The sequence below is a fragment of the Hippocampus zosterae genome, chromosome 4 (assembly GCF_025434085.1).
Source record: "Hippocampus zosterae strain Florida chromosome 4, ASM2543408v3, whole genome shotgun sequence".
Taxonomy (NCBI): domain Eukaryota; kingdom Metazoa; phylum Chordata; class Actinopteri; order Syngnathiformes; family Syngnathidae; genus Hippocampus; species Hippocampus zosterae.
The window spans coordinates 21,554,048-21,581,371 of record NC_067454.1 but is presented as its reverse complement, the minus strand read 5'-3'; the positions used below and the strand labels follow the sequence as shown (position 1 = coordinate 21,581,371).

The window sequence follows — 27,324 nt, the reverse complement described above, 5'->3', positions numbered from 1 at the left end:
ATAATAGGCACATACCTGTATACCACAAGTATCAACTTTAAAGGCTCCTTATTTTGTTTTGATAAAAATGTGTATTAATATAACCAAACACCTGTCACAGTTGTACTTCAATTTCGGAAAGAGGTCAGATGGCTAGCAACAAAACATAACTAATGGATGTGGAAAGTCGTTTTTTTTTTTTAAACCCCCCATTTCATTTTTACTAAAAGTCATTCCATGACATTGCCTGTATTGGACATTGCACAAAGCCTTTCATTTTCAGTCCCCACCACTACTTGTTTTAAGGTGAAAGGGTCCTTGGAAGTCTTTTTACTGTCAAAATCCCAACTTTGCTACTATTGTTTTAAAAGGAATCAAGCAATTGTCTGAGAAATGCGTCCACATTGTACTTGCAGTATTTTACATATGATCTCGAAACTATACCACCCACTGGAATCACCATAAAAATCAGGAATTATGAATGGTAGCCCAAATTGTCAAACAAGTTCTATAAAGGATTACCTTTTATGAACTCCAGCCTTGGACCTGGTAAAGTCTCGTCTGGCATCAATGAAGAAGTAAAAACTCCTTCTATAGGCAAAGGTCTTAACAAAAGGTGGAGTTAAGCCAAAAATTTGGGCCGATAGAGAATGAAGTTCAACTGGCTGGACCATAGGCAATATATGAGGACTGACAAAGGCTGCATGACAGGAGGAGGGCTTGTACAACTGGTATCCATTGTAAAAGATTTTGATGCAGCGTTTGTCTGACGTAATTTTACACATGGATAAAAATGATAGCACCATCCCCTTAAAGAAAAAAAAAGACAATGCTTACTGAAATACCTCAAAATTGCCATTTCTCCTGCCAAAGTATTATCCAACGAAAATCAAATATTGCTTTAATATGATCCAACAGCATGAAATACTGAAATCAGCCTGGACAAAATGGATGATGCTTTGAACTTAATATTGTGAAGCACAAGTGAGATGATAAAACCTGTTTCCACACTCCCATTGAGGCTGGCGCTCCTGTGGACAGGTATTTTGGTCCCACTCCTTGCGAGCAATCTGTTGTAGCGGTTTTAAAGGCTGCCTTTTCCTGACATGTTTCAGCTCATGAGCCATTCATAAGTGCTTTTAGCAGTGTGTTTTGGGTCATTATCTTGGTGGGAGATTTCGGACAAGAAGTAGAACATTTCGCTTCAGACCATCAAGTCTTGTACACTGCACAAATGAACCCTTTCAGGGACAGCGTTTACTACAGTGGACAACTTATGTTATCATGAAAGGGTTAAAAAACACACTGTACCAGTTTCCGCAAAGCAGCCCCAAGACATATACAAAGGACATTTTCCCACCGTTGTGCAGAGTGAACATGGAGGCTGCCTTGTTCTGGGACTGCTGAACATCATCCAGCACAGGCCGATTCGAAAACATGTTTGGTGCTGAAATAAAGGAATATTGGACAAACTGTACTGCTGAATGTCAGGAAGCTGGGAGTCTTGGTCATGGGTCCTTCAACAATTTTGGGAAGGCACTTCTCAAAGCCAAGATCATTGAAGCAGGTGGACAAGTGTTGTTCAGTCATAGAAATGTTTTTGCAGAAAAAAATATTAAGGATGCTCCTTTCTGTCCACACCAGAGTCAGTAGGGTCATGCAAATAAAGCATTGCCAGATTTTTATTAAATATTTATTACGTTAATCAATTGGTTATTATTTTAGTGACCTTTGTGAGTTTTTCTTGAAAGGATAGGTACCAACAATTTTATCCATGTGTAAAGTGCTTAATTGGAACACAACAGAACACCACCAACAACAAAACTGCTATGAATTCTGATTTATTATTTGAAAAACAACATTGGGGGATGAGCAGTATGGAATTTCTTCATTCCTGCGAGGCTGATAGTCAAAGCAAACGGATTCATCTGGTTAAATGCGCTTGTCATCCTCTCTAGTAGTCTAATAATGCAACTCTGGAATGATTTATTCCTCTCACATTAAATATCTGAAAATGCATCAGGAACAGTATAATTTAATTAATGTTTGGTCACATAAAACTTGGCTCCATCCAAAAAGGAGATAGGAGATGGCCTTCCATAGAGGAGCTTTCTCGAGTTTGGTCAGAGGGAATGAGAAGGTCTTCTGCCGCTTTCAAATGCCTCTCAAGTGAAAGCTAGCAAACAAGGCAGAGTCCTGACTCTTAAGAATTTGCGGGGGATATGCCTCATGTTCCCTACTGACCATTCTTAACATGAAGCATTTTCTCCTGAAATGACAAGTTCACACTTGTGAGGGAACTGCACAAGACCAAAAACATTAAAATTAAGTCTTACTTTGAGCATGGTTTCCAGCTTGATGGCATCCGCAGCGAACTTGCGGATGCCATCGGACAGTTTTTCAACTGCCATGCGGTCCTCATTGTGTTGCCAGCGGAAGTCCTTCTCATCTAGGTGGACCTTTTGTAGACTGCAATTCTTCGCTGTCGAAACAAAAATTAAGTCAATGCGGAAATCCTGAATTTGAGTGTTGCACTGAAACAAACACTTGACACAGCAGTACCAGTTTCCATAGTAAGCGTCTGTGTGACAGTGCTGTGGTCCTGACTGAGTTCTGCAAGCAGCCCCGGAGAGATGGTGAGCAGGTCGCATCCGGCCAGGGCTTTAACTTGTCCCGTGTTTCGGAAAGAAGCACCCATCACCACAGTGCTGTAACCAAATTTCTTGTAGTAGTTGTATATCTTTGTCACACTCTGAACACCTGGTTGGGAGGGGAACAAAAATAAATTAGAGCAGGGGAATGAGGAAGTTGCGGGAACAAAAAACACAAATGACATCGCTTGGCTACCATATAACCATCAGAAAATTCCCTCAGAGAAGCAGCTAGACCAGACTAGCAGCTGCAAGTTACAATTAGTAGTTGTAGTTTCAAAAGCAACTCTCTCTACCTGTGCATACCATTTCAGAACATAATCCTTTAAAACCAAACAAAAACACTACCACCAAAAAAAAAAAAAAAAAAAAAAACCTAACTTCTTTTTCCAGATAAAAAAAAAAAAATCACTCCGGAGTTGAAGTCACACGAGTCAAAAATGAATCATGAAAAAAGAAAAAAAAAAATCAGGCCAAAACCTTTTGCGTCACTCGGTAATTTTCAGTTCACAAATCAATACTGTTGGTCAGTCCACACCTGTGGGTGTCATTTATACAAATTATTGACCAACCTTAATTGTTGAAAATAATTGAAAACAATTCAATGCTAAAGGTTGAACAAATGTGACATTTCTACTTAGTGACAAATTTGGAGGTACGGTCAAACATCGGTTTTCAAATGTCTATTCTCGACCCAATTGGTTTTCGCTAGTTACAAACATTACTTTTAGGTTTATTAGTTCAAGGTGTAAAATAATGTAATCTACAATTGTCACAATGAGAGAGAGAGAAAGGTTACTTGAAATTTGATGTTAAAATGTTAATGTTAAAATTGGTAATAAAAAACAAAAATGTTTTTTACACATTACATGTGTATACAGTTTATGGTGCAAAATAGTTTTAAAAAATGCTTTAAAAAGTGGTTTTCTAGATTTGGAACGGATTCATTTTTTTACATCGATTATAATGGGAAACAAGGTTTCAGATTTCAAACAAATCAGCTTTCGAACAACCTTCTGCAACGGATTATCGTTGAAAACCGACGCATCAGTGTATGAGGATTCTGCCCAACACCAGAGAGACTTCAAGTATTATGGAAGCCTCTGCAAGTGTCAAAAAAGGTTTGACGTGGTGCCGCTTGTGTCTGCAATTGTCTTCTTTCCGCAGTTTGCTTCATGTTTTGTTTGTTTGTTTGTTTGTTTTTGAAGACGTGGCGGTAAAACCAAATTTTAAAACCCTGATGGTGGCTGACATTATTGACAATAAGGCGGCGTGCTTTGCTGCTCGTGGTTAAGTTTAACCTGTCGGGTGGTAATTTGAGAATCTGAAAAAAAAATTTCAGTAAATTGTCAATTATACCAAAAAGTTATAAAGTAAAACAATGCAAAATTGATGACGAGAAGACAAAGATTAGAGCTGGCAATTGAGAGTCAAAGGCAAAACTGCTAATAGAAAACTTTGTGATTTGAAATGAGAGGTAAAAAGACACTCGATTGAATGGGTCATGAAATTAAAATACTGGGGGAGAGAAAGAAAACATCAATACCCGGGTCTTCATGCGGCTCGTAGGTTTTGCGGTCTGTGTTCTCCTTATACCAGTCGAAGATGCGTCCAACGAAAGGGGAGATGAGCGTTACATTTGCTTCTGCACAAGCTACTGCTTGTGCAAAAGAGAAAAGCAGGGTCATGTTGCAGTGAACGCCATGTTTGTCTTCAAGCTCCCTGAAAAAGAGCACATTTGCATGACATTTTAGTGGAAATCCAAACAAAACAAAAATGCATCACAACACTGTGTACAAGTCTTGTTGAAAGTCAATATTTTGTCTTATACTGCCCAGAGTCCAACAAAAACAAAGCAGTTGTCACACCACACGCACACACTCACTTGCCAGCTTGGATTCCCTCCCATGTGGATGACAGCTTAATGAGCACCCGCTCCTTACTGATGCCTGCTTCTTCGTAGAGTGCAATGAGCCTCAAAGCCTTGGCCACCATTTCTTCTTTGTCAAAAGACAGTCTGTGAAATACAACTGCATTTATTGTAATAGTTACCAGTCTTAATCGAGGAAAAAAAAAATCTACATCCATTGAGACGGCCCAATTTCAAAACCACACACTTTAGAGTTCATAAAAGATAGTGCAGGTATGCAGTGTTCAAAAGGCAATACTGTACTGTCACTCAGACATACCTTACCTGCATCATGTTCAGCACAACTACACATTCAAACAGTTGTGAAAAAAGTATAGTGGTTTGCCAAAGTATTCAGACCCCGAGAACTTTTGCTACATTTCAGGCCTCAAACAAAGATATACAATTTTAATTGTATGTGAAGAATAAGTACCAAGTGGAGCACAATTCAATCAGGTATCACACTTCTTTTTTAGAAATAGAAAACTGAAAAGTGGGGCGCGCAAAATTAGTCAAACAACCCCGAGTAGCTGAAAATTACAGCTGCAGGTGTTTTGACTTGGCCAGTGTAACACATTGATATGTTTAAGCTTGAAACATTCCATTGTATATTTTGCTTTTTGTTTTGGATCCATCCCAGTCTCAAGTCTTTTGCAGACTCCAATAGGTTTTCCTCCGATATGGCCCTCCTTGTATTTGGCTCCATCCATCTTCCCTGTTCCTGCGCAAGAAAAGCAGCCCCAGACCATAATGTTGCCACCATCATGTTTGACATTGGAAATGTTATATTACTTCTATCCATCCATCCATTTTCGAATCACGCTGAAGTGGTTGGCAGCCAATCACAGGGCACACGGAGACAAACAACCACACCCCGGGACAATTTAAACTGTTCAATTAAGCTACTGTGCATCTTTTTGGAATGTAGGAGGAAACTGGAGTGCCCGGAGAAAACCCATGCAGGCACGGGGAGAATGCAAACTTCATTGAGGAAGGCTGGAGGTGGAATTGAAGCAAGCACAGCTGCACTGTGAGGTGGAAATGCTAACCAGGAGACCACTGTGTTACTTTTAGGTTAAACATAATATTTTGCACTTAGCCCAAAACGGTCCATTTTGGTTTCATCCGACCAGAGTACCCTCCACATTTCACACATCTCTAAGGTAGCTAATGTCAAACTGCAAAAGGGATTTTAAGGATTTCTTTGAGAAATGGCTTTCTTCTTACCACTCGACCGACCATAAAGGCCAGATTTGTGCAGTGTGCGACTAATAGTTGTTCTATGGACAGATGGACAGATCTTGGTATGTCATCAGTGGTCTCATGCTCTCTCTGTTTCAATATGATTGCTTGAATAGCACCACGCGGGATTTTTAAGGACCGCAAAATCTTTTTATATCCTAATCCTGTTTTTATATTCTCCACACCAGTATTGCTGACCTGCCTGGTGTGGCCTATGGTCTTCATGATGCTACTGTATTTCCGCTTTAAGACCTCTGAAACTATCACAGGGCAGTTGCATTACGGGATTGATGACACACAGGTGGACTCTATCATCAGTCATTTAAGTCAGGGGTCGGGACTCCGGTTCCTCAAGAGCCATATTCCGCCTCCTTTCGATTTCTCCCTTTCTCCAGCACAGCCGATCCAACTGGTCATGATCGTTTCAGGCTTTTACAGAGCTTGCTGATGGGCTGATCATTTGAATGAGGCGTGTTGAAGTAGAGATTGTATCTAAAACAGGCAAGATATGTCAGAATCGTACTTTCCCACCCCTGATTTCGGTCAAGTCAAGTCAACCGTATTTATAGAGCACTTTCAAACAGCCATCGCTGCATACAAAGTGCTGTACATGGAGCAATTTAACATGCACAATAAACAGCAAGACAAATCGGTAATAAAGGCGGTAGAAAGCACCAAACAGTAAAATCAAGAACAAATCTAAAGTCATGCTGAGTCGAATACCAAAGAATACAAGTGAGTTTTGAGGAGGGCTTTGAAGATGGGCAGAGAGGAGGCTTGCCGAATGTTCAGTGGGAGGTCATTCCAGAGAGGGACCAGCAACAGAAAAGGCTCGATCCCCTCCAAGCCTCAGTTTAGTTCTTGGTTGACATTGGCTCATTCAGAAATCCTCAGCGAGCTGGTCGCATTGACAGTAAAGGGGTCGAATAATATTGCATGCCCTCACAAAAGTTGAAAATATCATATGAATTTGGTTCCACTTGACAATTGTGGACGCTGTTGATGCTTCACCCCCCCCCCAAAAAAACCGACCCCCCCACAATTGTATATCTATGCTTGAAGCCTGAAACGTGGCTAAAGGTCATAAGGTCGACTGCTGCGCAAGCCACTGCATGTTTACTGTAGTTTATTAAGAGGAAGAGAGGAAAAAGCAAGCGGGTAACAAAGGCAAGCTCATGAATATGCAGGAATGATCTCAATTGAGTATTAAAGTGTCACCTTCTGAATTCACATTCCATATAAAATCTAAGTACATTTTAGAAATTATTCATAGTCCTAATAAGCAGCTTGGCAATATGTGCATGTACCTGGCATCCACCTCAGTTGAGACCCTGCCCGGGACCTTCTTGAGGATCTCGAGACCAAAACTCACAAACAGCTTGTCCATGGTGTTGGCGATCTGCTCCTCTTCAGTTCTAACCAGCAAGGAAAGATGCTTCCATCAGTCTGTCACTTTTGCCAATTAATGTGAAGTTGTGGTTTAAACTGCTTCATGACTACGCTCCTCAACCTGCAGTATACACATGCCGATTTACATTGAACATTTTGAGCTTAAGCTCTTACCCGCCCTTGGCAATGCCATATTTGATGGCCTGATCCAACAGGTTCTGATAGGCTGGCATTTTGGCAGCAGCTAGGATCAGAGAAGGGTTGGTGGTGGCATCCTGAGGCTTGTATTCATCAATGGCTGCAACACAATAGGAAATTGAGGTGGTGCGAGGAACAAAAACAAATTATATTAGTATATTAGCCACCACATTTTGGTTCAAAATATCATCTTGCACACGTGTATTGATGATTACGATGCCCTTTTGCAAACGACAAAGCAATGATTGATTCCTGCAGGGCAAATTTACAAATTTGTCAACAAGGATTGTTATGAGTGTCAATAAGTATGACTGGGTCTTAATGCGTTTACCAACAATTTCATGAGTAAACTAATGAATAAACTACCCGATTACACGTTTCAATTGATCTGAATTTGAATTTCAGAATTTTAATGGTAGACTGACCCCATCCACATCAAACCATGTGTGTTTGATGTGGATGTGCGGACATTTAGTCAGACAAATAAATGGCCTCCAGCGGGAAAATGTTGTCAAACACAAACTAATGACTAAAAAGAAAGTCAAGGCTTTCTTAGAAATGGTTTGGGTGTACTCATTTATGATGAGCAAACACCACAGTTTAAACAAGCTTGGACAATGGACACAAAATTGTTTCCTTCAGAGGAGTTGGCGCTATCTTGAGTATAAATTTGTCATGGTGCTCTTTAAAACCCACTCATTCGGACTAAGCCGGCAGACGAACGTTTTTGATACGAGTACAACTGTATACTATATCTGATTATTTCATGTTGTTCAGTATCCAAATGTTTAATTCAAGCTTCAGTGACTTACAGGAACAAATGTGGATTTGTGTGGTTTAAATACCAAAGGGTAAATTAAAATTTTCACTCTGCCTTTTTTAGTCAAGCAAAAAAATGAAAATGGAAAAAAAAAGGGAACAAATAAAGCAAATCTATATGAGCCAAGAATGAAACGATTGGATTTAAGTTCACTTTATATGCTACACAAGCCATATAGAGTTCAAACGAAAGATCATTTGAAGATCTCCATGAATTTGAATCAAACACACAGCCAGTGATAGTCTCCAACAATGAATGGAACAAAATAGCATGCTGGGTAGGCCTTTCTCAATAGCCATAGGAGTGGGGAGCCTTTTCATCCACCGTGTTGTGTGTCAGCTTTACATTGTGGCAGCCTGAGCTGCCAACTCTCCAGAGAACAAACCTATCCCTGTTCTCTGGCAAGTGTTCCAATGCGTTTATAACCCATGAGTGTGTCATGGATTTCAATAAAATTCTCACTGACAGTCCAAATACTGGCCTGTTCACATCTTTTCTGATTTGGAGTTGTGCAACATCACATACCAATAGTTGTGCTACAAATATCAGACTCTCTACATTTGTCGGAAGCTGTCACAGAGGCATTGCCAGTGTGTATGTCCTATCATGGCAGGACGGGTGTGAGGGTTCACAATTCTCTCCCTTTTTGTGGGGTTTTATACATAATGTCAGACATTACCGTGGCCATCATACATCTGATGATCTGATTGCGGAATGCTGTGGTTCCGTGAAAAACATGCACACTTGGGGAGATATCCCACTTCGTTGGTTTCTGTATAAAATGCATGGATAAACGTTGGCTTATCTGATGGAAATTTGTAGGATCTGTTTGTCAAGATGTTATTATTTTATTCATCAGAAATATGAGCACTAATATTACTTTTGGATAACTGCAATAGTTAAAAAGTCTTGGGCGAGAAAATATTTCATTCAATTGCTTAAAAAATAGCTGTTGCATACTTTGAGGACTGCAACATTTCCTACAGACCTGCCGTACACCACAAATATGAGTGAAGGAAGTATCTGGGCTTGCCACACAATTAGCCATGTCCTGGGCATTTTGTCATAAAAAAAGAGAAGTGAAACAAGTAACTAGTAATTAATGAAACCCTGTGACTAAGAAAAGTGGTTCGAGCCCATTGTTCAAGCTCCTGCTGTAATGTTTTTTAAATTCCACTATTACATTGTCTTTTATAAGTATTTTCAGATGATTACAAAAAAGATGATCATGTTGAAAATGTGTTTTCCACAATTGTTTAAAAAATATTGTAGATGACACTTTCTGCACAAATCACAATTTTAATTAAAATGAACAAGAAACCTGTTCACTCCTGCCTACTTTGCTTAGCTATCGGCTGACATTTTTCACAATTAAAATTCCTCTGTGACAAAGTTTCCAAGGTCTGTGCTTAGGCCTGCAAAATACTCACTTGATATTGTGATTCCCAATATTCTTTTCACCACTAGCAGTAAGGCAATACTTGAATATCACTTGATTAGTCTGAAAGTGGAAATTAAATTGTATTTACAACAAACGTTCATCTATCTATGCCGGCGAGGTAGAGTGACAAGCAGAGGCGCAGAACAAATAAATGCTCTTCCACTAAATGGCAGAAGGAACAATTAACCTACCTCTTGACTCTCATACAACCTACCTGTTGACTCGCATGCAACTTGCCTCGCTTTCATTATGAATGAGAACATTTATGAGCAAATTGCATTGAGCTCATTATTTTGGTACAAATACTTGACAGTTTAGCGGTTTGTGTGAGCTCAATTAATGATTCATGCATTTTGAAACAACCCAGTTCATTTAAAACAATTCTTGTGCACTGTAGTCTGACAGTGACATTATTGCAATAATGCCTGAATATTAAACCTTCTTCAGTCAAGATTATCTAGGACACCAAAATTAATTTATGAAATTCCAAAGTAATTGAGAAGTTGACATAAAACCATGTTTGGTTTGGTTTCTCAAATGCAGGCTTGTAGGCAAACTGTCATGTCATCTTGACTGTGCAAGGCTTTTTGCGTTTGCATCACAAGCCAAGTGAATTACTCCACTTATTTCCTCATCAAAAGGCACTGCTGGAAACTGAACAGGCAAGTAAGCCGTGCACAGTGTAAGGAAGGCAAACCAGGAAATAAAAACAAAACTTATTTCGTGTAAAATATCGTTGTCACTTTTTTCTATTCATACACATTCATAAATTTCAATACTATGGGCTAATGTCTAAAAGTTAGATACATTTTACCAAGACGCACTAAAACTTTATCTAAACTGCCCTTGAGCCAAGTGCGTAACTAGTACACCTTATCAGTGAGGGACAGATTTAGCAGGTTAATCGGATTTCTAAACTTGAACGATCACGAAATAAGGATCTTAAACAAACTTTCAACCAATATTAGAGTCGGCTAGTGGAACTACACGGGCCTTGCTCGCGCAATGCTAACATGCGTGTAGCTTTTTTGACTCGGGTTAATTATTGCCACGGCGGTCATTCACATCCACGATCCTCGCCTAATCGAGCACGCAAGCTAATGGTTAGCATTAGCCGCTGGTTATAAGCGGGTATTTTACCATTAAAGTCCCCCGTGTCGGCCACCACCACGGTGTGTTTCTTTAGCTGGTTGAGCGCCGACTCCATTTTTTGCCGCTTGTCAGGAGACACACTGAGCATGATGAGGAGCGACTTCGAGCTTTTTATACACACACAACACGTGAGCGAGAACGGAATGCAACTTACGGGAGCGCGCAGCGCATCCAGGAAGCGGACACCGGGGACGCGCGCGCCGCTTTGCTGTAGGATTATGGTGTATCCACTAAAGTTCTACGGAGTGGTTCTAAGAAAGGAAGTTTTGCTTGTTGTACATTTTAACACAATTTATTTATTACGTTTATGAAAGAGAAGCGTAACACTTTTGAGGAACGTCTGTGACTATAAATCACAGAGGGACGTGACAACAAATATAAAATCAATTCTTTTTAAGCAAGACTATTTTCACCAGAAAGAGTTGGAATATCAAGGAACAAAACGGTGTTTATAATTGTCAATGTTACGAATTAAAGACGTTATGACATTTAAAGGTTTCAAAAAGAAGGGGAAAATGTTACAATGGATTGGCCTGAGACTGACTGAGTGTCTGTGCAAAGCGGCGTGCGGCTGTTTCGGGCCAATTAACAGCAAACGCTTTATGAGTCGGGATAAGCATCGGGAACGACTACGTGTGCTATAAAAGCCATCTCTGCGGTGCGACCCCATCTGCCCATTGCTTGTTTGGCTATCGGAGATTCCCACACTTTCGCTCGCAACAGAAGCCTGATTTACCCCGGTAGGTGGATCTATTATGTACAGTATTGTCATATACTTTTCAAGCCTGTTTAAAAATGACATCCAGTACAGTACTGTATAACCAAACTCAACTCAACTTCAGTTTTGGAGCCCTTAAAAAAACAATCATCGCCACACATAAATGCTCTCCATGGAGTAAAAATGGGATCCACCCCCAAAAACAGAAGACTATGAAAACTATAAATGAAAAAAATAAAAACAGTAAACACCCTATAACAACCGAAAAAAAACAATGCCAAGTCTCATACCTATTCAAAAGCCATCAAATAAAAATATGCTTTAAGACACGTTTAAAAATGGACAGAGAGGGCAAGGCGCAGTCTAACTGTGCGGATGGGTGGAGTTTTCTTTGTTCCTGTATTTTGCTTGACGCGCACAGGTAGAAGAGGGCATTTGCACTGTTGTGCGCCGTTGTGGTAGGGAATGGAGCCGAGGAACTGATGAAACGATTCTCCTCATTCCCTTTAAATAAAGCACAAAAACAGCCGCGCAGTATACGTGGCATTTAGGGGCCGGAGATCTGTGCGTTTTAAGTACATGTAAAAGGAACTGCAATAATGCAAAATTTGTCCCTGTGGATCAGCACTTGGAAAACGCCCTCCAAACAAGGATCTTATTACTCTTGTTACTTTACCACACGCTCCAAATATATTTCCAATAAAGTTCAGTGTGAAGAAACTTGCTGTTATTGTCATATTTTGCTCGTGAGAAACTCTCCCCATGGATTGTGGCTATTTGTAAATTATTTTTAAAGTGCAGGAAGACAAACTCCTTGGTGTGAATACTTTTCCAATGGAAAATTCCCTCCACACACATGATGGTGTCATTTTATGTGTGTGATTGCAACAGTAGCTGTGGTGAGAAAGTCTTGCATCTCTTAATAACACTCCTCTTGGATCCAACTCTTTCAGCGCCAGATGAACATCCTCTTTCCCTGAAATGAAGTTCATGTTCTCTGCATTTGCTGTTCATCAATCTGTAACCATGTAGTTGTCTGGAATGCTCCGATTGGTTGCGAATAAAGTCAACCAGGACCGAAGAAATAATACTCTTTTGTTCAGCGCTCGCTTTAGATGTCAGATTTTGCTTACTGTATTTGAAAACTCAACATCAAAAGCGGATTATGTCTTTGTATTTAAAGCCAATTTCAAAGTCACTTAAACTCACCCACAGATGGAAACTCTCCACGTTCATTATTTTCATTCACCCGGAAGATGACCTGTAAAAACAGGTTCCTTGCAAAAAAAAAAAAGTTTGAGTTATCTCGGGAACTTTGCGAGGGAACGCAAAACTTAGCGAGAGAACGCAAAGCATGGCGTGGAAACGCAAAGTTATTTCCCCCCTCTTCACGTCATCTTCGGGGCTCTGTAATCCACACGTTCGGTGAATTTGAGTTGATAAACTACTGTATTGTACCCGTGTCGACACAAAGTGCTCCTGTTTTAGCTGCCACTAGATGTCAGCATTTGCTTTTACAGGTCGAAAGTCAGTCACATGTGCCTCCATGTGGTGGGAGGGAGAGAGAGACTCTGGAGAGGAAAAAAGCTTGGGAAGTTTGCCACACTGCAGGAAAGAGAGAGAGCAGCCCGTATCCACCGAGTGTGCCATTACTAAGGGTAAGTTCTTTTGCTATTTGTCACTATTGAAAATGAATAATATTTATTGGAAATACCCATTTTTAAAAATTCAGACTGCACTGTTCATTTAATTCATGATTTGGTCAAGTCTTACCATGTAGATGCTCTGGTGTGAGAGAGCTTGTTTAAAAGTTTTCACTTTGATGAATGGAAGCGCTGGTGGGCTGAAGTTGTAGGATGAGTATCTGTACCATTTTACTGTTTATCTTGGGTTGAAATTTCTTCACGAATGTTGCTTTTGCTTTACATAAAAGGTACAAAAACATGAATCTTAGTAGTTTAATAGTTCACAGTTTGATTGTCACAGTTGTTATATATTTTAAAAGTAAGCACCAAGTATGGTCTTTCACTGCTCAGTTAGTGGCCACGTTTTCAAATCTTCTTTTGTTAACATGTTATGATAACATGTTATGATGATGGACATTGTGAGCTCTGATAGACCAAACTATGTCTCCCGAGACCACAATGTAAGCCAGAAATAAACTTGTGGATAAGAAAAACATTTCGAAATACCAACCATTCCAGGGAGTATTCCTTCCCTCCGCTTTCTTTTTTTTGAGGAACATACAGGAACTTTATTTGCCCAGGACTTCTAAATGCAATTTTTTGTGTTGGTTGGCTTGTTGCGGTCTTATATGTTCCCAAAATATGGTTTTCAGTTTTGATTTTCATGTATTTCTTTGTTTAAATGTATTTCTAATCATTCATATTAAGCTCATAAACAGATCAACTGAATCACTTGATTTTCTGCCCATCTCACTTGTTGTGCTCAATCATTTGTTTCAAAACTAACAATACAAAATTCATATATCAGATGCCATGTGTGCGCGTGCACCCACACTCGCACGCACGCACACACACATGCACGGCACGCACGCACACACACACACACACACGCACACACGCACACACACACACACACACACACACGCAATTTTATTACTACTCTGTATTGAATACAAAGTAACTTAGGTATGCAAAGAAAGAAAAACTGCATCATCAGCTAAAACTAGTGGGGCACCGCCTCTTGGCATAGCATTAGGCAAAAAAAAACCCCAACAAAAAAAGACCTGCTATATCGGTAGCAGTCGCTCGGATTGTGACTTTTGGTAGGTTGAAATGTAATCAATGCTTTGACTTTGTTTTTGTGGGCTCGAGTGTACTAAGCACTTGCTTACTTCTTCAAAAGTAAAATTCTCATTTGGGGCTTAAAACAGCGCTGACGCTGGTTGTCATGGTGATGTAAAACTGTTCTTGTGATGGTGGGGTGAGCTGTGGCTCATTTGCATAAGCCTCTAAAACTAATTGATTCCAGAAAAGCTGTTAAAAGGCGATGGATGATAAGTATGCTACAATTCTAGATTCTTGGGATATTTGGAGCAGAACATACTAGAGCCACCTGGGTACTGTTTTAAAATGTGAAGGGGAGGGGGGGGAAATCATAATATGTCTCCTTTAAAGCGCACACACGCACTTCAACACGCATGCCATGATGAGCAAACATTCTGACGCGGAGGCACGCGAATCACTTTTGCACCCTGTTACTATCGTAGCTGACGCGCACCGTTTTAAAATGCTTCTCTCGGCTCTCCAGATTCCCATTCTGTGCCCGTGCCCTCAGTGAATTGAACATGAAACAAACTCTGAATGAGAATAATAACGATAAAAGCTATATCGTAACAGCTCTGATCACAAGCGGCAATTGCAGACTGTTGAGCAGTAACAACTTCCAGTGACTCAAGTCACCCGCCACCGTGGGTTAAAGATGACCTGCTTTATTTTCGTATCTTTATTTAATAATTTTTGTGAAAGTGAGACTTATCGGACGATTAAGGTGCAGTGTGCATCAACACAAAAGATGTACATGTATTACTAACATGCCCAGAGACACACAAATGTTTTTTTCTCTATGGTCCTCGCAATCGATTTGGGAACAAACAATCCACGAGCTCCCGGTCAATCACGATCGACGTAATGGGCACCCATGCTTTAAAACGTCTCTGAAACATGCACATTCAGAACTGATTGCCATCCGTGGTCGATGTTCATTTTTCATGAATTAGTTTGTGATGGACCACATTTGCTTGTCTTAGACATTGAACATTAACATTTGGTTCATAGACAATTTTAACAGACAATGATACAATACCGCCTTAAGACATGGTCACAAAGGTTTTTTGTTTTGTTTCGAGTCTCAACTCGATTTATGTATAATCCACACTGCACTGACACATACTGAATAATTGAAGTCATCATACTTCATACAGACAGACAAAAAGCAAGTCATTGGTTATTTTGGTAGCTACCATTAGGAGAATATCTCGGACATAATAATGAAATAATGTCAACAGAATGGCAGTGGATGTCAGAGAAACATTGATCAATTGAGTGGAGCTATTATAGGATCTCCTCTAAGGTTAGATTGCATTGGTACAATATTATGTACACGTTTTCATATGTGCAGTTTCATTTTTTGTTTTGTTATTTCCTTCGTGTACTTGTGCATTCTTGCGTTATATGGACCTGTGTCTGCAATAATGAATGACTACATTGGAGAAAATTCAAAAGTACATGGACTGTTCTGTGTCACAAGGCCCATTATTTCTGTCCAGAGCTCTGGGTGCTACTGTTGGTGAGAACTTCCTTTTCGACTTTTGTATCATCATTCTTTTTTGCTTTTTTGTGAGGCATAATACATGGAAGGTATTACAGTATCTGGGTTGTGCTGGTTGACACTATAATTTGATTATGTTTTGGACACAGGGCAGAACATTTAGCTGTCAGCTCCAACCAAATGACAGAAAACCGCTTTATTTCTTGTGAGAGCGACTTAGCTCATGCTCTTTATATAACCAAATGGCCACTCTTAAAATCTCGAGCTCGTGATAACCCAACTTGACTCTTTCCAGGTTGTGAATGGAGACAGTTAAGAAAAAGAAGGCTGCTTCCTTTTCCTGTGTCCTTCCATAGATCTTCAGCTTGAGCGTGCCTGAAGTGATGAAGTGATTGTTCATGATAGTTGGCAACATGACATTTTTTTTACTGACGGTTATGACACATATTGGCTATTTTTTCTAAACTCTTCGCACAAATAAAACATTTAGCAAAATTGGTAAAAACATCACACTTCTCTTGCAAAAAAAACCATGTCTTTGCTTAACACTCAAACCTTCATGCAAATGGTATTGTGCACAAACACAAGCCACCATATTAGTAAGCACCCTTGCTTCAAGTACACACTGATGGGAAGGCTGATTGCAAAATGACCTGCCGGTAATTATGTAAAACAATTTTCTCCTGTCATAGTGTGGCCAAACAATTGGCAGAAGAGTGTAAATAATAGCCATAAATGTGTATAGTTTTGCATGGAGTGTGTTTATCATTCAGACATTGAGTATAAAGCAGTGAGTTGTGTGTTAAAAGATTATAAACTCAGTGTAAAGCAGTGTTTGTGCTTTGAGTTTTTTAAACTGTGAGCGGTGTTGCGATAGATATCAATGTTTTAGAAATTGGGCTACAAGAATAACCCGTCGTTTACAATCAACCTCTGAACACTGTGGTCAAGACTAAAGCTGCATGCAGCAATGCGTTCTTTATGTGTGTTTTCAATGGATAACATTCAGGCCTCATGCTCGTGGTATTTACAAGACACGGTGGAACATTTAGTTCAGTTGGGAAGCGTGGAGTATTTTTTTAAATAGTCACAGCAAGTTGGTTTGTTTGTCCAAGTGCACTTCTGTGGCTTCTCCGGGTGTGGTACCACTCCACAGATGAACACTGGCTCTACTGTAAATGGCTAAAACAGGGCTGAAGTGTACTGCCGCCTTCATTTTTGGAAAATACACTTTATGCCCCTCCCTTCTGCAGTCATGACAAGGTAGGAAGGAGCCGAGAATTAGTAAAATATGTGTTGTTTTGGATTTGGGTCCCCTCTTTTTTTCTTTTACCACTATAGAATTAGCCTGAGAATAGAAATGAAAAGGTTAAGAGTTCGCTTTAAGGGATACTGTAAGTTCTGGCAAACAATAGTTGTTAACAGAATGAAGCATTGGTAATCTCTTTGAAATTACATTAATTTCCACACACATGCCCATTCAACAATATGCAGTACAAACAAATGACGAGTGGCTTTATTGAACCGACCTTGAAAAATTGAGATTGGTTTGGAAGCCGTGTTTGGTACACATTTTGGATTTGTTGTTTTATGTTTTATTGTTGGACCAGACCTTTCAGAATGTATAGTACTCTGATAGGTCCATTTTGTCTCCTCAATGAGAACTCAGCCGAGAGTGAAAACCACAGGCTGGAACCACAATCTTTCATGGCTGCTCAGTCCCACTTCAACACCCACTTTAAGATTGACGGAGAAAAAAAAAGAGCAGTGTTTTTCCCCTTCATTGCTTGATGTTTACTCCTCTCCTCACATCCATTTCTATTTTCATATCATCTTAGCCATCAAAACACTTTCCTTAATGAGGCCCTCGATTATATGTCCTATTTCAATATTTGTTTAGAGTGGTTTCTCGGTATGTGGTAAAAATAGCAACAGTGATTTTGCATAGCTTGTTATTTTTAGTTCTCTGGGAGGGTGAAGGAGCTGCCTAATTTTTACATAACCTTTAATTACGATTTAATATAATTGGAACATACCCTTTCCTCTGATATGTTTGCAAATTTTCAGATGTCCACACATCTCTTGTACATTTATGTTTTATGTATTTGTGACATTTGATAATTGTTCACTGAATTGTCTTCTAGATGCACAAGGGTTAGAAACTCCCCTCAATGCGCAAGATTGAGCGTGTTCATTCTCACCTCTCATCTGTTATATTCGAGGTTGGGAGAGTTACTTTGAAAATGTTTTTCAATACAGTTTCGAGTAACTGATAAAAAATTTAGTTATAATTTTACATTTTTCATTACCGGTACTTCAGATGACTCCAATTCCAAATATGTAAAAAATAAATAAATAAAACAAATTGATATGTATTGGGGGATGACACGGTGATTATCACGTCTGCCTCATATTGCAGAGATGCAGGGTTCGATTCCGACTCCGGCCTTCCTGTGTGGAATTTGCTTGTTCTCCCCGTGGCTGCGTGTGTTTTCTCCGGGTACTCCGGTTTCCTCCCACATTCCAAAAACATGCACGGTAGGCTGATTGAACACTCTAAATTGTCCTCAAGTGTGAGTGAGAGCGCGGATGGTTGTCAGTCTTCGTGCCCTGCGATTCGCTGGCAGCCAGTTCAGGGTGCATCCCGCCTACTGCCTACTAACTTTTCAAACCTTTCTTCTATACCAGAGTTTGTTATAACAAGTGAAAGTTAAAAAAGAGAAATTAGCTTCAATCTATCCCCCCCCCCCCCCCCCCCCCCCCCCGACACACACGCATGCACACACACGCACTCAGTGGTAATTTTGAGACGGGATGGCAACCGCGTTTTAAACTCTTGCAAATACACGCACACAGGCATTCTGTACATACATACGCATACATACAGTGCACTGTATATAAGTACATACATACATTGCTACACATGATTGGGAATAAAAACCTTTTCATACTGTTATGCAGAAATGTGTTTGAGGACAAATGTTGAAATGGTTTTTAAATGGTTGTCTGTGTGATTAACATTCACACGATGCCATTCGATGCAATTGTTTTTGTCTCCACTGTGAAGTTACCAAGGCACCTTTTTTTCTGTCACAGCCTTTAAATTAGTTGCCATGGAGACAAAAAGGTTGGAAGTCAGGAGTGTACTTTTGCAATGCTACTTCCTCCTTTAGTGGTGTATATTTTACAAGGAAGCATGTTGCTGAAAGCACCACTTTAGCTTTCTAAAATTGCTCACAGAAGTGCATGTGTATAATCTCAATCATTTCTTCTCCTTTAATTTCCTCCCCGGCTGTTGGTCTTCCTCATGAAGTTCACGTTTGCTGTTTGACATGACGTTCTGACTCTAATACTGGCAAAAAAGCTGTGTAATGTCAAAAGAAGAGAATCCATCTTCAAAGAATAGTTATTGTGTGCTACATAATAAGCAGCTAAGGCCATAATGAATTATTTCTCAGGATGAGCTACAGTATGTTTGTTGCCTAAAAATGCAGGCTACTTAATTTCTGTCACAACGTTGCATACGATTACCTCTTACAACATGTGCTATTATTCAAGTCGCCAGCTTGTAATTATTAAAGCCACAAAAGAATTGTGGATAATGCTTCATACATTTTCATAGCAAGAAGAATATGTTCCTCTATATTATATTGTAGGAGAAAGTGCAGGATATTAATACACTTTTCTGCCAAGTATATTCAATGGGGCATGTTTGGACAAGGAATTAAATTCACTTAAAGAAGTCATCAACATTCGAAAGAAAGTGATTGAATATCTATCATCGTCAATCTCTGCTAACCTAAATGCCATTAGATGCACGGAGCAATATTTAACAACCTAACTTCTATATTTCATTCATTCATCTTCCGAGCCGCTTGATCCTCACTAGGGTCCCGGGGGGTGCTGGAGCCTATCCCAACTGTCTTCGGGCAGTAGGCGGGGGACACCCTGAATCGGTTGCCAGCCAATCACAGGGCACACAGAAATAAACAACCATTCGCACTCACACTCACACCTAGGGACAATTTAGAGTGTTCAATCAGCCTGCCATGCATATTTTTGGAATGTGGGAGGAAACCGGAGCACCCGGAGAAAACCCACGCAGGCCCGGGGAGAACATGCAAACTCCACACAGGGAGGCCGGAGCTGGAATCGAACCCGGTACCTCTGCACTGTGAAGCCGACGTGCTAACCACTGGGCTACCGGGCCGCCCAACTTCTATATTTGTTTCATTTAATTGTATTGAAGGAATTTTTCACTCACTCTCTTTATGCATTTTATCTGTGTGTATTTCAAATATATTCACACTCACAAACACACCAAAGGACAATACAGAGTTTCCAAATGACCTACCATGCATGTTTTTGTTTTTGGAATGTGGGAGAAAACCTGAGTACTTGGAGAGAACCCACGCAAGCATAGGGAGAACGTGCAGGCTCCACACATTAAGCCCCGAGCCCAGAATCAAACCCCTGCCCTCTCGAACATCAACACTTTATTTGTTGTGTGTTAATCAGAGGCAGATGAAATGGAAGCATGTTTGTTGATGTTACATTGAGTAAAATGTGACTGCTTAAAACCACAACACCAGTTGTAAGATTATGTGTTGCTCTATATGTTTATTTTTACTTCCCCTATTGAATAGTTTCTTTTTCAATCGAGTTGTTCATTATAGGCCACATCAATGGTAGATTATATTTTTAAATGAATTATCTTGGGGGCTTGTCACAAAAAAAACTAGCATTGGACAGGAATGTGTAAACTTTTTATATGCACCGTACAATACCAGTGGAATTGTTTCCTCAGCCACTGTGCTAGCTGCCCCAAAACGTCAGCATTTCTGGTAGGCTTGTCAGAGCAAAATTTGTGACAGCCACCTTTGACTAGGAAAACAAATGGCTGGTGGTGTACACACATAAATTCAACACGAAAAGTAAGGAAGTTTCATCTCAGCATCTTCCCCACAGTTTGACCCTATGATCCAAATGCTCAAGGCAGAATTTGGACTCATCACTGAACATGCCTCTACGTTTTCAGGTACCAGAAGCTCAACAATAGTCAATGGCAACAACAGCAAAATAAGCAGAGATTTTGCTTTTCTATGTATTTATTTATTAATTTGTTATGAGCCAGCCCACATACTCAGCTATGCTGTTCATCCCACAAATGCATGTTGTTTACACATGTGACGCCATTCAAAAGAGAAATAAGCATGCTTTCTAATGTCATAAAATTTATTGTCAAGAACCATTATTACAATGAAGAAATAATCTACCAAAGACAAATTTTGTTTGGGTTCCGTTTGTGAGGAGTATGCAGTGTCAGACAAAAGGGATGAACAGCATGTCATGATGCAAATATATTTTTTTGTAACGTGTGGATATTGTTGTGGCCGGAGGGAAAGTCTCCTGTTTTGAGCTGGTTGCTGGAATATGAATGCAACTTCCAGGCAGGAAAATAAAGATCTGAAGCAAGTATGCCAGGGATGTTAATTGGTAAAGTGCGAAAAGTGAAAAACCACTAAGTAGGACTTGTCCCCTCCCCGGGAATTTGTGTTTGTACGTGGAATGCTTGCATGCAGCTAAAAAGGACCCGATATCTCACGGTTGTTCCACAGTATGTTTGTTCCACGTATGTTTACACCCTCTGTTGGTGAAGGTCTGAGATTACTGGCAGTTGACAGCAGACAGTTATATTTATGCACATGTGGGACTAAGCTGGATGGAAGAGCCGCTGTCCACGATGTCTGATCATTGCGGTTATTGCAAGCAAGAAACATGACGGGTGCCAGCATGTTTAAAATCTTTAAATACTATTTAGACTTTACATATTTGAGACAAATATTACAATAGTACACATATTTACCCAAATCTTTCATTATAAAACCTTATACAGTAATTAACATTCATCAAAATTGGCTTCTGTTGGTGACGTGGAAGGCACCTCTCACTTGACTTGTTGGCTTTTGGTTCACTCGAGACTCTTCTGGTGGAAGTGCTGACGGTGCAGCTGAGGTTTTTAAATTGGAGAAAAACTAGTTGACAGGTAGTGTTATGATGCTCATCTTGTCTTCTTATTAGTTGAAATAGGTTTAAGGTTTCTTTTTTTATTTGACAATGGTCTTTGCTTTGTCAAGAAAAAAAACTCTTACCTAGCTGACAGATTCGGCTGTCACTTCAGCCTTTGTCTGAGCTGTCACTGCTTCCTTGTGACGCGTCTAAAAAAAAAACAGCTGACCGGGTCAGGAAACATTCAAAATCAGGCTGTTCCAGATGGTTTACGTGGTACAGTTGTGCGATGTTATATTGCATTTTTGTTTGATATTGATGAATGTCATAATTAGAAACGGATAGTGGTATTATTAAGAGGTGTATTACGTGAGATAAGTCCCCTTTGAACTGCATGGTGCAGGGATCCCAACATCGCACAAAGGTGAACCCCGACAAGTCCAGTTGTGTACTTATACTGTACTGCAGATAGATGTTCCGAGTGGACTGCTTGTCTAATGCCCCAATATACCGGTAATCAATATGAAGGTGCAAATCAGATTTTATCTTGATCGTCTGGGGTGCTGAAGAAAGCAATCATTTTTGATACAGTACCGTAATAAAAATAATCATCTTATTAGCTGCCTGCCTCCACAGTCACAAAGCTCTAGCCATTTTTTCTTCTAGTCAAAAGTGAGAAGCAGTATTTGACAGATTTCACATACACAATGACGTTTTTATTTATTTATTTTTTTGTTATCAACACATACCAAATGTTCAGCTGACAGTGTTGTGGGTAATTGGACAGACACACCTGCTGTGCATTTCAAAGAACATCTCCTCTGTCCGCATTCTATAGCATGATGATGGCTGTTAACTGCCTCTCGTTACTTGTTGTCAGAGCAAAACAATTGGCTGTCGATGTGAACAACAATGCAAGAGCCCTATTTAACCTGAAAGAGGTTAAACACAATATTCTGGCGTCATTTGTTTCACATTTCACTCGGTGGGTTTCTTTTCTTTTACACGCACAATAATAACCGAGAATATGACAAAAACATGACTTACATGAGCAAGAACAGAACATGATGAGAGACTATGAGGCTAGAGTAAACAAGCACTTGGTACGAGAGTGGTGAGCAAAGCTGAATAATCTGACAGGTGGCCACAGAAGTTGAAGGCCTTCTATAGTCCACTGATTGCAACGCATGACAGGTGCTCCGCCAAAGGGACTGAAACAGAAACAAAAGAGAACAATCGACAGTGTCCATCATGTCGCACGCTTTAACAGCCATCCATCCATGTTCTATAGCACTATATGTTCCAATGCTGGGGGGTTCAAATCGTAGCTCCAGTTTTCCTATGTGGAGTTTTCATGTTGTAAATATGCTTGTGTGGGTTTTCTTGTGCTATTCCAGCTTCCTGCCACCTTCTCAAAACATGCATGTTCGGTTAACAAAGGATTATACATTCAATGATAAATTTTTCGTGGGTGTGAATGTGAATATGAGTGGTGGTTTGTTTCCATGTGCCCTGCGATAGTCTGTCAACATTTTAAGGTGTACCTTGCCTCTTCCCCTAAGTGGGTCTGTCACCCGAAGTGAGGCTCAGTGGAATGAAAAAAGAAAACGGATGGAAGGACTTTCAACATTTTAACCTTAAACCACCTGCCAACCATGTTTTCATTTCAGTCTTGTCAGGTTCAGGTTACACACGTACACAATAAAATGGGAAGTAAGGGTCAACCTTCACTGTGTCTTGAAATGATGAAAACATAGCTTCCGTTTTCGTCATCTTTGCTGCAAGTGCAGTGGTACTGATTTAGGTAGCTGTCATTTATACTGTTGTGTTTGTATAGCTGTAATATTTTTAACACGAAAAAAATTTAAAACATGAAAATGGTTAAGATTTAAGAGCATTTAGTTAAAATGAACACACATGTAAATGTCGGTTGTATGAGTTTGAGAACTCTTTTGAAATAGTTGCACTAGATCTACTATTAACTTCTAACTGTAACCAGTTACATGTCTAAAGTAATCTTCCCAACACTAGTCATTTCAGGAAATGAGTCATTTGACTTCCCGTGAAGCTAGTCATTTCATGTGCTCCTCAGAGATATCCTGCTCATCCCCAGTGCTCTGTGTCTTCGAGATGAATGCCACACACAGGACTCACTATGGGATTTCATTCGTATCTTTACATTGTTTTGATGGGATGCGTGAAAGCTGACTGCTCTACAGCTATTCATCTCGTAATCATAAAGAAAACACTTGGAATAATGAAAATATGAGAGAACCCACCTCACGCAAAGTCAGAGTTGAAAAAGTTCATTACATTTAGGCTGACTTAATACTCTTCCAAAATACTATGCATATGCTGTTTTTCTTTATTTTCCTCAATAGTCAGTGCAATTTCCATTTAATAAACTTTGGTGCTCATCAACAATTATATTAGCTTCAAGATTTTATTGAACAAATCAAGCTTGGTGGGAACAGTATTTATTTTCCATAAGTAGTGATTTAAATTACAAGTATTGTGGACAACAGTTAGAATAAAAACAGAAAAAAAATCAGTCATCTCTGTTATTACATAGATATAATTTGAAGAGCACAATTCGACCCAAAATATTTTGACAATCAAGTTTTGTCAGCCTGCTCTGCGATTGGCTGGAAACCCGTTCAGGGCCCCCCGTCTACTGCCCGGAGACACCTGGGATGGGCTCCGGTACCCGCCACCACCCTTGTAAGGATAAAGCAGATCGGAAAATGGATGGATGGATGGAAGTTGAGTCAGCCCAATGTCAATATCAACTTAACAGTTGTATTGCTCAGTATAATTAGAAGTCCCTACATAGTTTCTGCCTGTATCACATCTCAAAAGTCTTGCCCGTTACATACTGCAGATCTTCTTTTTGAGGATACTCCACAAGTAGGGTTGAGATCAGGGAATGATGTGTGGCTGCGCCGTTATTCTCTTGTTATGTCTACAGCAGCTGACGTTTACATGGAATTATTTGCAGCGGGTGGTGATCTTGCATGATAATTATCTTGCCACAGAAGACTCGGTTCTTTTTCTACCATGGCAGGAAATGGTCAGTTAGAAATGTCACACATCTACAGCCGGGCAGCCAAAAGCGGCCCATCATTTCACTCCACACTATTCCAGCCCCAATTGTCACTCCGCCACCTCCTTGTCAACATTGCAGCCTCATTGAAATGTGGAGGCCATCTACCAAGAATCGAGAACACCATCAATCTGGACCCCACACAAGATCCATCATCCATATCTTCGTGAGCCCAGTGCAATCATTTCTCCTTGTGAGCAATGTTAGGGAATGCTGATATGCAGCTTTATTCATGACTATGAGCCTTTGGAGGATCCTTCATGCCACTCATCAGTGACTTTTTAACAGCTGCTGCTTTTAACAGTACTTTATTGGAACAAACCCATTGCTCCCTGAATCACACACAAATCATTTCCAGCAGTATGATGATTCAATTGAAATATTCAGTGATCTTTATCCTTTTTGGTGTTTACACACTTTTCATAAACTAAAAATAAAGCTGGTCTCTATTATGCATAAAACAGTGCCTTAATAATATCGAACACGCCTTCCATCCATTCTTTCCACACCATTTATCCTGTTCGGGGTCGCGGTGGGTGATGGAGCTCAGTATAGTTGACTTGAGAGAAAGGCAAACTTTACCCTGGTTGCCAGTCAGTCGCATGGCACATATAGAGAAAAACATTTTCATTCTCACCGTCACTGACTGGGAACTGAACCTACACAGCCTGCACTGAAGTCAAGTGAACGTACGACTTCACTACCAGATGACCTGGAATATTTTTCCCCTTTAATTAGACTCACAGTGTATCAGTGAAATTAATGCTCAGACCTTCCTGTGGTTGATAGAATTGAACGAACATTTTTTTGTTTGTGTTTTATTTCCAACATGTACACAAGTATTTCCACTGTATATTTTAAACACACTCTCCAATTCACACAAACAAACAAAGCCAAGCATCAAATAAAAGGAACAAAAGCAAAAACAGCAATCAAACCAAACATTGGTAATCATTTACATATAGTGCATGCTTGAAAGAAGAAAAATAAACAGTAGGGAAAAGCACAAGATGAAACACACGCACACACACAAACACACACACACACACACACACACACACACACACACACACACACACGCACACACACAAAAACTAAAATGTTCATTTGACATAAATGCTATATGCATGCTCATTTTGGAAAATAGTACACACCGTATATACACTAATGGGACACACTGTGACTTTTTTTTTCAAGATGGCACACGAGTAGGCAGCCTTTGGCAAGTGCTCTTCAAGAACCTCACTTTTTTGTTCTTTTTTGTTGCTTTTGTCTTTTTGTTTTTGTCATGTTGTTTGTTGTTTCATCGTGTGGACCTGATGTGAACTGTTTTCAGCGTGTTTTGGTCACGACATCCATCAAAGGAGAAGAATCTGTGTTTGGTGGTTTGGCTTCTCGGCAGCACGTCTGTAACAGCACAGATTTTGAACCAATCTGTTTTTTTTTTCGTCAATGGTTGCTACAGCTTCTTGTTGACTTTGAAACTTAGCTTGTAGCCGACGTGTGCACATTTTGAGCATGACGTCTCTGATCCACTGGTGAAAGGACACTTTGATTCTCTCCTTTTTCATCTCAAACTGCTTTAAACAACAATGCGTGTGACGGAAAAGTGGTTAGGACTGCCCGACTGTCCGTGTTTTATGTTATGTGTTGTTTTTATTATTTTTTTATTATTATTTATTAACTGTTTTGTTAAGCGCTTTGTTACAGCTGCTGCTGTTGTGAAAGCGCTATAAATATCAGCATGTATTGTATTTATCCGTCCTCCAAGTTTGCTGAAGTTGCATTGCAGACATTTCATAATTTGCAATCTGGAAACACATGGAAATTGATTTTCACATATCAAATTTGAGTCCTTCATTTGATCTGTCTGACTTTGGCTGTGTAAATCAGATTTCCAACTGTTCTGCGTGTCAGGGCATGAATTTCAATGTGGCAATCCAATTTGATTTCCACTCAACACTGCTGGATATATTATCTACACAAACATTTATATTCTGTTCAGAGTCAGTTTCATCGAGGAAAATGCATTGGTTGGATCATTTCAGTAAAAGAGGATTTACTTAAAGCCATCTGCAATGGGGAAGATCTATCAGCGGCCTGTCAAATAGTTTTCTCCTTTCTAAACCAGTCTAGTGGGCCATAATGCATATGGTATTGTCCCTGACTTCACATGGACGCAATGCATATTTGGTCTGCATATAGCTACGTTTATAGCATTACCGTGCTTTTTTCCTTTGGGGGAGTATTATTCTCATCAAATCTAAAAATACTGCACACACAAACACCAAGAGCATATTTGTCTTTGCTTGGACAGGGTTTGACTGGCAAGCACCCCCACCCCTTCTAGCAGGGATTAGCCGTAAAATGCAAATAGCAGATAAAACACAAATGCATCTGCAGGTGCCCGAGCCGCTCGT

At 39.9% G+C, this 27,324-nt stretch overlaps 2 protein-coding genes across 2 annotated transcripts in view; one reads left to right on the top strand and one right to left on the bottom strand.

Moving 5' to 3' along the window:
* Window positions 1-1,804: 1,804 nt before the first annotated feature.
* Window positions 1,805-10,942, bottom strand: taldo1 (transaldolase 1). The gene is made up of 8 exons (XM_052063294.1): window positions 10,770-10,942; window positions 7,345-7,468; window positions 7,089-7,196; window positions 4,516-4,647; window positions 4,177-4,352; window positions 2,542-2,739; window positions 2,316-2,461; window positions 1,805-2,248 (listed from the first exon to the last, which is right to left on the bottom strand). Exons 1-8 carry the CDS (start codon window positions 10,867-10,869, stop codon window positions 2,216-2,218), a joined length of 1,017 nt encoding a protein of 338 aa, XP_051919254.1. The 5' UTR covers window positions 10,870-10,942; the 3' UTR covers window positions 1,805-2,215.
* Window positions 10,943-13,021: 2,079 nt separating this feature from the next.
* tspan4a (tetraspanin 4a) overlaps window positions 13,022-27,324 on the top strand; it is a 130,573-nt gene continuing 116,270 nt past the window's right edge. Inside the window, exon 1 of the mRNA XM_052063303.1 lies at window positions 13,022-13,157. Within this exon, the coding sequence (XP_051919263.1) occupies window positions 13,046-13,157 (112 nt within the window). The 5' untranslated portion in view covers window positions 13,022-13,045. The remainder of the gene's footprint in view (window positions 13,158-27,324) is intronic.